The sequence below is a fragment of the Sphaerodactylus townsendi genome, linkage group LG09 (assembly GCF_021028975.2).
Source record: "Sphaerodactylus townsendi isolate TG3544 linkage group LG09, MPM_Stown_v2.3, whole genome shotgun sequence".
Classification (NCBI taxonomy): Eukaryota; Metazoa; Chordata; class Lepidosauria; order Squamata; family Sphaerodactylidae; genus Sphaerodactylus; species Sphaerodactylus townsendi.
In genome coordinates, this window is record NC_059433.1 from 45631172 (window position 1) to 45645368 (window position 14197).

The following is a 14197-nucleotide window of genomic DNA, read 5'->3' on the forward strand; positions in this document are numbered from 1 at the left end:
GGGGGGGTGGGGGGGGGGGGGGGTGGGGGGGGGGGGGGGTGGGGGGGGGGGGGGGTGGGGGGGGGGGGGGGTGGGGGGGGGGGGGGGTGGGGGGGGGGGGGGGTGGGGGGGGGGGGGGGTGGGGGGGGGGGGGGGTGGGGGGGGGGGGGGGTGGGGGGGGGGGGGGGTGGGGGGGGGGGGGGGTGGGGGGGGGGGGGGGTGGGGGGGGGGGGGGGTGGGGGGGGGGGGGGGTGGGGGGGGGGGGGGGTGGGGGGGGGGGGGGGTGGGGGGGGGGGGGGGTGGGGGGGGGGGGGGGTGGGGGGGGGGGGGGGTGGGGGGGGGGGGGGGTGGGGGGGGGGGGGGGTGGGGGGGGGGGGGGGTGGGGGGGGGGGGGGGTGGGGGGGGGGGGGGGTGGGGGGGGGGGGGGGTGGGGGGGGGGGGGGGTGGGGGGGGGGGGGGGTGGGGGGGGGGGGGGGTGGGGGGGGGGGGGGGTGGGGGGGGGGGGGGGTGGGGGGGGGGGGGGGTGGGGGGGGGGGGGGGTGGGGGGGGGGGGGGGTGGGGGGGGGGGGGGGTGGGGGGGGGGGGGGGTGGGGGGGGGGGGGGGTGGGGGGGGGGGGGGGTGGGGGGGGGGGGGGGTGGGGGGGGGGGGGGGTGGGGGGGGGGGGGGGTGGGGGGGGGGGGGGGTGGGGGGGGGGGGGGGTGGGGGGGGGGGGGGGTGGGGGGGGGGGGGGGTGGGGGGGGGGGGGGGTGGGGGGGGGGGGGGGTGGGGGGGGGGGGGGGTGGGGGGGGGGGGGGGTGGGGGGGGGGGGGGGTGGGGGGGGGGGGGGGTGGGGGGGGGGGGGGGTGGGGGGGGGGGGGGGTGGGGGGGGGGGGGGGTGGGGGGGGGGGGGGGTGGGGGGGGGGGGGGGTGGGGGGGGGGGGGGGTGGGGGGGGGGGGGGGTGGGGGGGGGGGGGGGTGGGGGGGGGGGGGGGTGGGGGGGGGGGGGGGTGGGGGGGGGGGGGGGTGGGGGGGGGGGGGGGTGGGGGGGGGGGGGGGTGGGGGGGGGGGGGGGTGGGGGGGGGGGGGGGTGGGGGGGGGGGGGGGTGGGGGGGGGGGGGGGTGGGGGGGGGGGGGGGTGGGGGGGGGGGGGGGTGGGGGGGGGGGGGGGTGGGGGGGGGGGGGGGTGGGGGGGGGGGGGGGTGGGGGGGGGGGGGGGTGGGGGGGGGGGGGGGTGGGGGGGGGGGGGGGTGGGGGGGGGGGGGGGTGGGGGGGGGGGGGGGTGGGGGGGGGGGGGGGTGGGGGGGGGGGGGGGTGGGGGGGGGGGGGGGTGGGGGGGGGGGGGGGTGGGGGGGGGGGGGGGTGGGGGGGGGGGGGGGTGGGGGGGGGGGGGGGTGGGGGGGGGGGGGGGTGGGGGGGGGGGGGGGTGGGGGGGGGGGGGGGTGGGGGGGGGGGGGGGTGGGGGGGGGGGGGGGTGGGGGGGGGGGGGGGTGGGGGGGGGGGGGGGTGGGGGGGGGGGGGGGTGGGGGGGGGGGGGGGTGGGGGGGGGGGGGGGTGGGGGGGGGGGGGGGTGGGGGGGGGGGGGGGTGGGGGGGGGGGGGGGTGGGGGGGGGGGGGGGTGGGGGGGGGGGGGGGTGGGGGGGGGGGGGGGTGGGGGGGGGGGGGGGTGGGGGGGGGGGGGGGTGGGGGGGGGGGGGGGTGGGGGGGGGGGGGGGTGGGGGGGGGGGGGGGTGGGGGGGGGGGGGGGTGGGGGGGGGGGGGGGTGGGGGGGGGGGGGGGTGGGGGGGGGGGGGGGTGGGGGGGGGGGGGGGTGGGGGGGGGGGGGGGTGGGGGGGGGGGGGGGTGGGGGGGGGGGGGGGTGGGGGGGGGGGGGGGTGGGGGGGGGGGGGGGTGGGGGGGGGGGGGGGTGGGGGGGGGGGGGGGTGGGGGGGGGGGGGGGTGGGGGGGGGGGGGGGTGGGGGGGGGGGGGGGTGGGGGGGGGGGGGGGTGGGGGGGGGGGGGGGTGGGGGGGGGGGGGGGTGGGGGGGGGGGGGGGTGGGGGGGGGGGGGGGTGGGGGGGGGGGGGGGTGGGGGGGGGGGGGGGTGGGGGGGGGGGGGGGTGGGGGGGGGGGGGGGTGGGGGGGGGGGGGGGTGGGGGGGGGGGGGGGTGGGGGGGGGGGGGGGTGGGGGGGGGGGGGGGTGGGGGGGGGGGGGGGTGGGGGGGGGGGGGGGTGGGGGGGGGGGGGGGTGGGGGGGGGGGGGGGTGGGGGGGGGGGGGGGTGGGGGGGGGGGGGGGTGGGGGGGGGGGGGGGTGGGGGGGGGGGGGGGTGGGGGGGGGGGGGGGTGGGGGGGGGGGGGGGTGGGGGGGGGGGGGGGTGGGGGGGGGGGGGGGTGGGGGGGGGGGGGGGTGGGGGGGGGGGGGGGTGGGGGGGGGGGGGGGTGGGGGGGGGGGGGGGTGGGGGGGGGGGGGGGTGGGGGGGGGGGGGGGTGGGGGGGGGGGGGGGTGGGGGGGGGGGGGGGTGGGGGGGGGGGGGGGTGGGGGGGGGGGGGGGTGGGGGGGGGGGGGGGTGGGGGGGGGGGGGGGTGGGGGGGGGGGGGGGTGGGGGGGGGGGGGGGTGGGGGGGGGGGGGGGTGGGGGGGGGGGGGGGTGGGGGGGGGGGGGGGTGGGGGGGGGGGGGGGTGGGGGGGGGGGGGGGTGGGGGGGGGGGGGGGTGGGGGGGGGGGGGGGTGGGGGGGGGGGGGGGTGGGGGGGGGGGGGGGTGGGGGGGGGGGGGGGTGGGGGGGGGGGGGGGTGGGGGGGGGGGGGGGTGGGGGGGGGGGGGGGTGGGGGGGGGGGGGGGTGGGGGGGGGGGGGGGTGGGGGGGGGGGGGGGTGGGGGGGGGGGGGGGTGGGGGGGGGGGGGGGTGGGGGGGGGGGGGGGTGGGGGGGGGGGGGGGTGGGGGGGGGGGGGGGTGGGGGGGGGGGGGGGTGGGGGGGGGGGGGGGTGGGGGGGGGGGGGGGTGGGGGGGGGGGGGGGTGGGGGGGGGGGGGGGTGGGGGGGGGGGGGGGTGGGGGGGGGGGGGGGTGGGGGGGGGGGGGGGTGGGGGGGGGGGGGGGTGGGGGGGGGGGGGGGTGGGGGGGGGGGGGGGTGGGGGGGGGGGGGGGTGGGGGGGGGGGGGGGTGGGGGGGGGGGGGGGTGGGGGGGGGGGGGGGTGGGGGGGGGGGGGGGTGGGGGGGGGGGGGGGTGGGGGGGGGGGGGGGTGGGGGGGGGGGGGGGTGGGGGGGGGGGGGGGTGGGGGGGGGGGGGGGTGGGGGGGGGGGGGGGTGGGGGGGGGGGGGGGTGGGGGGGGGGGGGGGTGGGGGGGGGGGGGGGTGGGGGGGGGGGGGGGTGGGGGGGGGGGGGGGTGGGGGGGGGGGGGGGTGGGGGGGGGGGGGGGTGGGGGGGGGGGGGGGTGGGGGGGGGGGGGGGTGGGGGGGGGGGGGGGTGGGGGGGGGGGGGGGTGGGGGGGGGGGGGGGTGGGGGGGGGGGGGGGTGGGGGGGGGGGGGGGTGGGGGGGGGGGGGGGTGGGGGGGGGGGGGGGTGGGGGGGGGGGGGGGTGGGGGGGGGGGGGGGTGGGGGGGGGGGGGGGTGGGGGGGGGGGGGGGTGGGGGGGGGGGGGGGTGGGGGGGGGGGGGGGTGGGGGGGGGGGGGGGTGGGGGGGGGGGGGGGTGGGGGGGGGGGGGGGTGGGGGGGGGGGGGGGTGGGGGGGGGGGGGGGTGGGGGGGGGGGGGGGTGGGGGGGGGGGGGGGTGGGGGGGGGGGGGGGTGGGGGGGGGGGGGGGTGGGGGGGGGGGGGGGTGGGGGGGGGGGGGGGTGGGGGGGGGGGGGGGTGGGGGGGGGGGGGGGTGGGGGGGGGGGGGGGTGGGGGGGGGGGGGGGTGGGGGGGGGGGGGGGTGGGGGGGGGGGGGGGTGGGGGGGGGGGGGGGTGGGGGGGGGGGGGGGTGGGGGGGGGGGGGGGTGGGGGGGGGGGGGGGTGGGGGGGGGGGGGGGTGGGGGGGGGGGGGGGTGGGGGGGGGGGGGGGTGGGGGGGGGGGGGGGTGGGGGGGGGGGGGGGTGGGGGGGGGGGGGGGTGGGGGGGGGGGGGGGTGGGGGGGGGGGGGGGTGGGGGGGGGGGGGGGTGGGGGGGGGGGGGGGTGGGGGGGGGGGGGGGTGGGGGGGGGGGGGGGTGGGGGGGGGGGGGGGTGGGGGGGGGGGGGGGTGGGGGGGGGGGGGGGTGGGGGGGGGGGGGGGTGGGGGGGGGGGGGGGTGGGGGGGGGGGGGGGTGGGGGGGGGGGGGGGTGGGGGGGGGGGGGGGTGGGGGGGGGGGGGGGTGGGGGGGGGGGGGGGTGGGGGGGGGGGGGGGTGGGGGGGGGGGGGGGTGGGGGGGGGGGGGGGTGGGGGGGGGGGGGGGTGGGGGGGGGGGGGGGTGGGGGGGGGGGGGGGTGGGGGGGGGGGGGGGTGGGGGGGGGGGGGGGTGGGGGGGGGGGGGGGTGGGGGGGGGGGGGGGTGGGGGGGGGGGGGGGTGGGGGGGGGGGGGGGTGGGGGGGGGGGGGGGTGGGGGGGGGGGGGGGTGGGGGGGGGGGGGGGTGGGGGGGGGGGGGGGTGGGGGGGGGGGGGGGTGGGGGGGGGGGGGGGTGGGGGGGGGGGGGGGTGGGGGGGGGGGGGGGTGGGGGGGGGGGGGGGTGGGGGGGGGGGGGGGTGGGGGGGGGGGGGGGTGGGGGGGGGGGGGGGTGGGGGGGGGGGGGGGTGGGGGGGGGGGGGGGTGGGGGGGGGGGGGGGTGGGGGGGGGGGGGGGTGGGGGGGGGGGGGGGTGGGGGGGGGGGGGGGTGGGGGGGGGGGGGGGTGGGGGGGGGGGGGGGTGGGGGGGGGGGGGGGTGGGGGGGGGGGGGGGTGGGGGGGGGGGGGGGTGGGGGGGGGGGGGGGTGGGGGGGGGGGGGGGTGGGGGGGGGGGGGGGTGGGGGGGGGGGGGGGTGGGGGGGGGGGGGGGTGGGGGGGGGGGGGGGTGGGGGGGGGGGGGGGTGGGGGGGGGGGGGGGTGGGGGGGGGGGGGGGTGGGGGGGGGGGGGGGTGGGGGGGGGGGGGGGTGGGGGGGGGGGGGGGTGGGGGGGGGGGGGGGTGGGGGGGGGGGGGGGTGGGGGGGGGGGGGGGTGGGGGGGGGGGGGGGTGGGGGGGGGGGGGGGTGGGGGGGGGGGGGGGTGGGGGGGGGGGGGGGTGGGGGGGGGGGGGGGTGGGGGGGGGGGGGGGTGGGGGGGGGGGGGGGTGGGGGGGGGGGGGGGTGGGGGGGGGGGGGGGTGGGGGGGGGGGGGGGTGGGGGGGGGGGGGGGTGGGGGGGGGGGGGGGTGGGGGGGGGGGGGGGTGGGGGGGGGGGGGGGTGGGGGGGGGGGGGGGTGGGGGGGGGGGGGGGTGGGGGGGGGGGGGGGTGGGGGGGGGGGGGGGTGGGGGGGGGGGGGGGTGGGGGGGGGGGGGGGTGGGGGGGGGGGGGGGTGGGGGGGGGGGGGGGTGGGGGGGGGGGGGGGTGGGGGGGGGGGGGGGTGGGGGGGGGGGGGGGTGGGGGGGGGGGGGGGTGGGGGGGGGGGGGGGTGGGGGGGGGGGGGGGTGGGGGGGGGGGGGGGTGGGGGGGGGGGGGGGTGGGGGGGGGGGGGGGTGGGGGGGGGGGGGGGTGGGGGGGGGGGGGGGTGGGGGGGGGGGGGGGTGGGGGGGGGGGGGGGTGGGGGGGGGGGGGGGTGGGGGGGGGGGGGGGTGGGGGGGGGGGGGGGTGGGGGGGGGGGGGGGTGGGGGGGGGGGGGGGTGGGGGGGGGGGGGGGTGGGGGGGGGGGGGGGTGGGGGGGGGGGGGGGTGGGGGGGGGGGGGGGTGGGGGGGGGGGGGGGTGGGGGGGGGGGGGGGTGGGGGGGGGGGGGGGTGGGGGGGGGGGGGGGTGGGGGGGGGGGGGGGTGGGGGGGGGGGGGGGTGGGGGGGGGGGGGGGTGGGGGGGGGGGGGGGTGGGGGGGGGGGGGGGTGGGGGGGGGGGGGGGTGGGGGGGGGGGGGGGTGGGGGGGGGGGGGGGTGGGGGGGGGGGGGGGTGGGGGGGGGGGGGGGTGGGGGGGGGGGGGGGTGGGGGGGGGGGGGGGTGGGGGGGGGGGGGGGTGGGGGGGGGGGGGGGTGGGGGGGGGGGGGGGTGGGGGGGGGGGGGGGTGGGGGGGGGGGGGGGTGGGGGGGGGGGGGGGTGGGGGGGGGGGGGGGTGGGGGGGGGGGGGGGTGGGGGGGGGGGGGGGTGGGGGGGGGGGGGGGTGGGGGGGGGGGGGGGTGGGGGGGGGGGGGGGTGGGGGGGGGGGGGGGTGGGGGGGGGGGGGGGTGGGGGGGGGGGGGGGTGGGGGGGGGGGGGGGTGGGGGGGGGGGGGGGTGGGGGGGGGGGGGGGTGGGGGGGGGGGGGGGTGGGGGGGGGGGGGGGTGGGGGGGGGGGGGGGTGGGGGGGGGGGGGGGTGGGGGGGGGGGGGGGTGGGGGGGGGGGGGGGTGGGGGGGGGGGGGGGTGGGGGGGGGGGGGGGTGGGGGGGGGGGGGGGTGGGGGGGGGGGGGGGTGGGGGGGGGGGGGGGTGGGGGGGGGGGGGGGTGGGGGGGGGGGGGGGTGGGGGGGGGGGGGGGTGGGGGGGGGGGGGGGTGGGGGGGGGGGGGGGTGGGGGGGGGGGGGGGTGGGGGGGGGGGGGGGTGGGGGGGGGGGGGGGTGGGGGGGGGGGGGGGTGGGGGGGGGGGGGGGTGGGGGGGGGGGGGGGTGGGGGGGGGGGGGGGTGGGGGGGGGGGGGGGTGGGGGGGGGGGGGGGTGGGGGGGGGGGGGGGTGGGGGGGGGGGGGGGTGGGGGGGGGGGGGGGTGGGGGGGGGGGGGGGTGGGGGGGGGGGGGGGTGGGGGGGGGGGGGGGTGGGGGGGGGGGGGGGTGGGGGGGGGGGGGGGTGGGGGGGGGGGGGGGTGGGGGGGGGGGGGGGTGGGGGGGGGGGGGGGTGGGGGGGGGGGGGGGTGGGGGGGGGGGGGGGTGGGGGGGGGGGGGGGTGGGGGGGGGGGGGGGTGGGGGGGGGGGGGGGTGGGGGGGGGGGGGGGTGGGGGGGGGGGGGGGTGGGGGGGGGGGGGGGTGGGGGGGGGGGGGGGTGGGGGGGGGGGGGGGTGGGGGGGGGGGGGGGTGGGGGGGGGGGGGGGTGGGGGGGGGGGGGGGTGGGGGGGGGGGGGGGTGGGGGGGGGGGGGGGTGGGGGGGGGGGGGGGTGGGGGGGGGGGGGGGTGGGGGGGGGGGGGGGTGGGGGGGGGGGGGGGTGGGGGGGGGGGGGGGTGGGGGGGGGGGGGGGTGGGGGGGGGGGGGGGTGGGGGGGGGGGGGGGTGGGGGGGGGGGGGGGTGGGGGGGGGGGGGGGTGGGGGGGGGGGGGGGTGGGGGGGGGGGGGGGTGGGGGGGGGGGGGGGTGGGGGGGGGGGGGGGTGGGGGGGGGGGGGGGTGGGGGGGGGGGGGGGTGGGGGGGGGGGGGGGTGGGGGGGGGGGGGGGTGGGGGGGGGGGGGGGTGGGGGGGGGGGGGGGTGGGGGGGGGGGGGGGTGGGGGGGGGGGGGGGTGGGGGGGGGGGGGGGTGGGGGGGGGGGGGGGTGGGGGGGGGGGGGGGTGGGGGGGGGGGGGGGTGGGGGGGGGGGGGGGTGGGGGGGGGGGGGGGTGGGGGGGGGGGGGGGTGGGGGGGGGGGGGGGTGGGGGGGGGGGGGGGTGGGGGGGGGGGGGGGTGGGGGGGGGGGGGGGTGGGGGGGGGGGGGGGTGGGGGGGGGGGGGGGTGGGGGGGGGGGGGGGTGGGGGGGGGGGGGGGTGGGGGGGGGGGGGGGTGGGGGGGGGGGGGGGTGGGGGGGGGGGGGGGTGGGGGGGGGGGGGGGTGGGGGGGGGGGGGGGTGGGGGGGGGGGGGGGTGGGGGGGGGGGGGGGTGGGGGGGGGGGGGGGTGGGGGGGGGGGGGGGTGGGGGGGGGGGGGGGTGGGGGGGGGGGGGGGTGGGGGGGGGGGGGGGTGGGGGGGGGGGGGGGTGGGGGGGGGGGGGGGTGGGGGGGGGGGGGGGTGGGGGGGGGGGGGGGTGGGGGGGGGGGGGGGTGGGGGGGGGGGGGGGTGGGGGGGGGGGGGGGTGGGGGGGGGGGGGGGTGGGGGGGGGGGGGGGTGGGGGGGGGGGGGGGTGGGGGGGGGGGGGGGTGGGGGGGGGGGGGGGTGGGGGGGGGGGGGGGTGGGGGGGGGGGGGGGTGGGGGGGGGGGGGGGTGGGGGGGGGGGGGGGTGGGGGGGGGGGGGGGTGGGGGGGGGGGGGGGTGGGGGGGGGGGGGGGTGGGGGGGGGGGGGGGTGGGGGGGGGGGGGGGTGGGGGGGGGGGGGGGTGGGGGGGGGGGGGGGTGGGGGGGGGGGGGGGTGGGGGGGGGGGGGGGTGGGGGGGGGGGGGGGTGGGGGGGGGGGGGGGTGGGGGGGGGGGGGGGTGGGGGGGGGGGGGGGTGGGGGGGGGGGGGGGTGGGGGGGGGGGGGGGTGGGGGGGGGGGGGGGTGGGGGGGGGGGGGGGTGGGGGGGGGGGGGGGTGGGGGGGGGGGGGGGTGGGGGGGGGGGGGGGTGGGGGGGGGGGGGGGTGGGGGGGGGGGGGGGTGGGGGGGGGGGGGGGTGGGGGGGGGGGGGGGTGGGGGGGGGGGGGGGTGGGGGGGGGGGGGGGTGGGGGGGGGGGGGGGTGGGGGGGGGGGGGGGTGGGGGGGGGGGGGGGTGGGGGGGGGGGGGGGTGGGGGGGGGGGGGGGTGGGGGGGGGGGGGGGTGGGGGGGGGGGGGGGTGGGGGGGGGGGGGGGTGGGGGGGGGGGGGGGTGGGGGGGGGGGGGGGTGGGGGGGGGGGGGGGTGGGGGGGGGGGGGGGTGGGGGGGGGGGGGGGTGGGGGGGGGGGGGGGTGGGGGGGGGGGGGGGTGGGGGGGGGGGGGGGTGGGGGGGGGGGGGGGTGGGGGGGGGGGGGGGTGGGGGGGGGGGGGGGTGGGGGGGGGGGGGGGTGGGGGGGGGGGGGGGTGGGGGGGGGGGGGGGTGGGGGGGGGGGGGGGTGGGGGGGGGGGGGGGTGGGGGGGGGGGGGGGTGGGGGGGGGGGGGGGTGGGGGGGGGGGGGGGTGGGGGGGGGGGGGGGTGGGGGGGGGGGGGGGTGGGGGGGGGGGGGGGTGGGGGGGGGGGGGGGTGGGGGGGGGGGGGGGTGGGGGGGGGGGGGGGTGGGGGGGGGGGGGGGTGGGGGGGGGGGGGGGTGGGGGGGGGGGGGGGTGGGGGGGGGGGGGGGTGGGGGGGGGGGGGGGTGGGGGGGGGGGGGGGTGGGGGGGGGGGGGGGTGGGGGGGGGGGGGGGTGGGGGGGGGGGGGGGTGGGGGGGGGGGGGGGTGGGGGGGGGGGGGGGTGGGGGGGGGGGGGGGTGGGGGGGGGGGGGGGTGGGGGGGGGGGGGGGTGGGGGGGGGGGGGGGTGGGGGGGGGGGGGGGTGGGGGGGGGGGGGGGTGGGGGGGGGGGGGGGTGGGGGGGGGGGGGGGTGGGGGGGGGGGGGGGTGGGGGGGGGGGGGGGGGGGGGGGGGGGGGTGGGGGGGGGGGGGGGGGGGGGGGGGGGGGGGGGTGGGGGGGGGGGGGGGGGGGTGGGGGGTGGGGGGGGGGGGGGGGGGGGGGGGGGAGGGGGGGGGGGGGGGGGGGTGGGGGGGGGGGGGGGGGGGGGGGGGAGGAAGGGGGGGGGGGGGGGGTGGGGGGGGGGGGGGGGGGGGGGGGGGGGGGGGGGGGGGGGGGGGGGGTGGGGGTGGCAAACCTTTGGCACTCCAGATGTTATGGACTACAATTCCCATCAGCCCCTGCCAGCATGGCCAATTGCCATGCTGGCAGGGGCTGATGGGAATTGTTGTTCATAACATCTGGAATGCGAAAGGTTCGCCACCACTGTACTAAGGGATCGCTTTTAACCTGTCCATCTTTTTGTGTGTCTTCCTTGTAAGATGAGAGGGAACCAACTTGGGGTGAATTGTGGACATCTAAAAGTACTCCTACCATACCATTTTATGGTTGCTTACAAAAGACTTTCACTGCATCTACTCCTGACCAGGCACTATCAAGGGGCATAATGTACTTTAACAATGTGTGTAATTATGCAACTTGGCTCATAAAACACTCTTTTTGAATGGTTCATGTGATATTGTTGCAATACTGCAAGGTTTCCAAAATCTGATCCTGTCCATGTGGATGGGGTTGTGTTTAGTGTTGCTGCGTACTCTATTCCTGTATGTGGTTTGTGCACAGGCTTGCACATTAAAATGTCTATGCACTGCCCTGTGTAGTTTCAGTGATGCAATATCCTGGCTGCTTTGGTGCACCTGAGTAATACGCATTAATGTTGCAGTGGTGTAGGGGTCCTTGTTTTTAATCTTCATGATTTTTTTGCCTTCATGCAAAGGATCACAAGCTGGTGCTGTTAGTGGTATTCATTGATCCTTCATTGATGTCCTATCAAAATGCAGTATCACATTTGCTGCACTGAATATAAAGGAAAAATATAATTTTTGGCTAACAGAATTCTATGTATATTATTTTTGACTGAACTCTGTTACTTGCTGTATAATTTTTTTTTCAAAGATGCTGCATTGTCCTTTTTATTGTTTGTGTGTGTTAACATCTGTTGTACTGAACTGTCTCTCTGTAACTCTGACTTCCTTAATATGTACTGTAGCTACTTCACTTGCAGAATGTAGAAGCAGACAATCTTCTGCTGTTAGCCATTCTGCTAAACCTAATCCTTCAGCATCTCCATCCACGGCCCCTGAGAGTGGAGCAGCCAATGGATACAAGACAGGGTTCACTCAGACAGGTAGGAGCTGGAAGTGCATTGTGTCCTAGAGTTGATGACTGGCAAAATAGTGGCTGTGCTAAAACTTAAGCCTCATGGCAAGCTATATGATGGGATGAGGTGAGGCAGTGGCCTTGGGTGACAGATGTTGCAGATGTTGGGAGATGGCAGTCTGTGATAAAACCTTTCTTTCACCCCCATTGTCGTAACAGTTATTAGTTTCTGTCTGCCATCCTTCCACTCAGGTGCTAGAACAGATAATGTTCCTTCATTCCTCAGGAATCTTTAAAACTGTGCGGCAAGCTGCAGACACCCCACTGGCTATGTCTTTCAAGACAGAGGAAAGGAATATGAGTTGTGCAGGGGTATAACAGCGGGCGGGCAGTGAGACAGAGTGGAGGGGCAGCAAGAGGCAGATGGTGGTATTGGGGGTGGCAGTGCTTGTTTAGCTCTTGTATGCACCTTAAAGTTGTAGACAATCGATGGTTCAGTGTGTGGAGCATAATATATGTTCATTTTTCTGTGTCTTATGACAATGTTGTTTTTAGCCTGCGGTGTTTAATGTTATTATGTATTGTTGTTGCAGGCCTGCTGTACGCCGCCCAGAGCCCTTCGGGGAAGGCGGTTTAAAATCTAATAAACAAACAAACAAGCAAACATTGGCACATGCCCCACTAAAATGAGTTAAAAAGTTATTTAGCACCAGTGCTTAGAGAAGTGCAACTTGTGGGTTTCATGTGATGTTCTAACACAGGGGTTTGCAACCTGTGGCTCTCCAGATGTTCATGGACTACAATTCCTATCAGCCATGGTGGCAGGGGCATCTGGAGAGTCGCAGGTTGCAGACCCCTGTTCTAACAGATCAAAGGGGCAGGAATTTCCTGTTCCTTCAGTCAAGTGGTTAGATGAGACTGAAAATTGCATATATGGTCACCGGGAAAATTCTCTTGAGAACAATAGATTTATTTTTGATTTTCAGCTATTCGATAAATATATAGGTTTATTTACATTTGTGTTGCTATATAAAGGCAAGCATGATGATAGAGTTAATATGCACATATTTTTAAACCATGACTAAAAAACTGTGAGTGAATAGGGTTGTGTGTAAGCTCAATCCTTGTATCCAAAATTTCTTTCCCTGTCTTCACTATGCCTAAATTGGCAGCAGCATTAATAGCATTATCTGCACTGACTTATGGTTCCAAATTGCAAACTTTAATGGATTGGGTAATATTCCATCTTCTTTTCTAAACGGGGTTACAAATGATTAAACAGAATTGCATTTTTGTTTTATGAAATCATGGTATTGAGGTTTACTGGCATGGAAATATATAGGCAAAATATGCCATTTTATCTGAAATTACAAGGGATCAATAATAAATCTGCCTTCTGTTCTTTGCTTTTCCTTTTCAGTTTATAATGATCTCTTTTTTTGTTCGTTTGTATCTCTGCTTGCATTATCACATCACAATTGCCAAATCACTTTCTATCTCTGCTATACATCCTATTCGAATTAATATATTATTAAATTGGCTGCCTTTAAGTACCATGAGCAAATTCCAGTTCGTTTGGGACCTAGTTTATGGCTTTACAGGGATTCTAGTTTCAGGCTCACATGTCCCTTTCCATGGCCTTGTGTCTTCAAATCAGACCCAGAAGGAACGATTTTCTGGTTTGAAACCAACCAGAGTTTATGATGACACTCAAATTGGGCTACTTTAATAAATTATAGTTCGTTTCTTCCTTAACATTTGAGAATTCTAATCAATAGATTACCCAATGGTTGGGAGTCAGGATACTGTTTATTTTTTTCTTATCACCTGAACACCTGTCTCATTGCAAGTATTTTCTTATTCTAAAAATGTTACATATTTATCTTAGATTTGTAGATTGTTTTGTGGCTTTTAGGAAGTATAGATTAGGACTCTTGCCTGGACATAGCTTTTTCTACATTGGCTCTGATTCTAATAATTGCATAATTCTTTACTCTCTCTTCTACTTTTTCTTACTAGTGTTCTTTGTAGATATGAAAAATAGAAGCATGACTTTTCTTTGTGGTAAGCCACCACACTAACATAGTTGATAGAATTTTGGTGTTGTCATTCTATGCTAAACATGGGAAGTTAACATAGCTCAGTCAAGTTTACCAATACTTCTGCTGTATTTGTGTATTGATTCACAAAAGAAAGAGAGAGTTCTTTCCAGAAGGGTCAGTGTAGCATACTTTCTTGTAGCTTTCTCTACTTGGATATTTTATATCCATCTGTGTTTTAACAAAGGTAACAAAGTTCTTGTGTCCAGTTGCCAACAATTATTCCAATGTACAAATACATCCCTTTCTCATTGCCTTTTGCTTGTTCTAAGTGTTTTTCAAAAATCTGGCCTTGAGATGCTCAACTCCCAAACATCTCTCTTTCCTTTGTGTTATTCTCACATTCCATGGGCAACAGGGAGGGGGGATTTATGGTGGGAACTCTGAGGGGATAAAGGCAACTGTAATTCCCTAATCTAACAGAACCAGCTTTCTGAAAGCCAGGTACTTGCTGTTATCAATAAAGACTTCTGATCCAGCATCCAGAGTCCGCTTATTGACTTCAGTCCCGAGACCTGGCAAGCATCCCAAGAGCCTGCAATGGCCCCCTTCAGGCAGATTTGTCCCTCCATCTGGGGATGGCAAATCCACCGTTGTAGGGCCCTGCCACTTCCACAACTGCCTTTGCTCCTACCCCAGAGGTGTTGCTGGGCCAAACTGCGCCTGGGGTGGACTCTGCGTTTTCCAACCTGCCATGGGCCCCACTCCTATTCCGCCACGTGGCTGCCCCGCTCCCCCCACTTACCTTAGTTCTTAGTTTCAGGCTGAAAAGCAACCTGTTCAGTTCAGGCTGAAAAAAGCCTGGGTGGGAACTACACTACCCATGAGCCCTTGGAACTCGCAAGATCTCCTGGGTAGCGTAGTTCCCACAAGGGCCCATTTCAGCCTGAATGGAACATGCTGCTTTTTAACCTGAAACTAAGCCTGAAACTAAGAACTAAGGTAAGTGGGGGGGCACAAAGGGGGGTCGGGGGAAGGGTCCGGGGCGATTTTCCGGGGGGCAGGCATGTTACTGGTGCGAAGTGCACCCCTGGCCCCTTGTAGCTTCACCTATCCCTACTCCACTCTGGATTGGGCTGTTGATGCTTTTTTCTGTGCTATCAGCATTGGATTTTATTTATTTATTTATTATTTAAATGTTTATACCGCCCCATCCCCAAGGGCTCTGGGCGGTGCTATCAAATTCTGTGCTATCAGCATTGAGGACTGTACTAAATTCTGTGCTGATAGCAATTCTGATAGTAATTCTGTGCTATCAGCATTGAGGACTGTACTAAAGTCTACTTGTAGGAGTGCTTTGCTTCACCATAAGTGCTGATTTTCTTGAAGATCCCATCATGTTGGACTTTATCAGGGCTAAAAACATAGATTTAAGGACAAGG

The 14197-nt window shown here is 77.2% G+C and overlaps 1 protein-coding gene across 1 annotated transcript in view; it reads left to right on the forward strand.

The window, feature by feature from the left end:
• Positions 1-14197, forward strand: part of GREB1L (GREB1 like retinoic acid receptor coactivator) — a 175624-nt gene that overhangs the window by 99661 nt on the left and 61766 nt on the right. The window contains exon 2 of the mRNA XM_048508536.1: positions 10607-10744. Within this exon, the coding sequence (XP_048364493.1) occupies positions 10607-10744 (138 nt within the window). The remainder of the gene's footprint in view (positions 1-10606; positions 10745-14197) is intronic.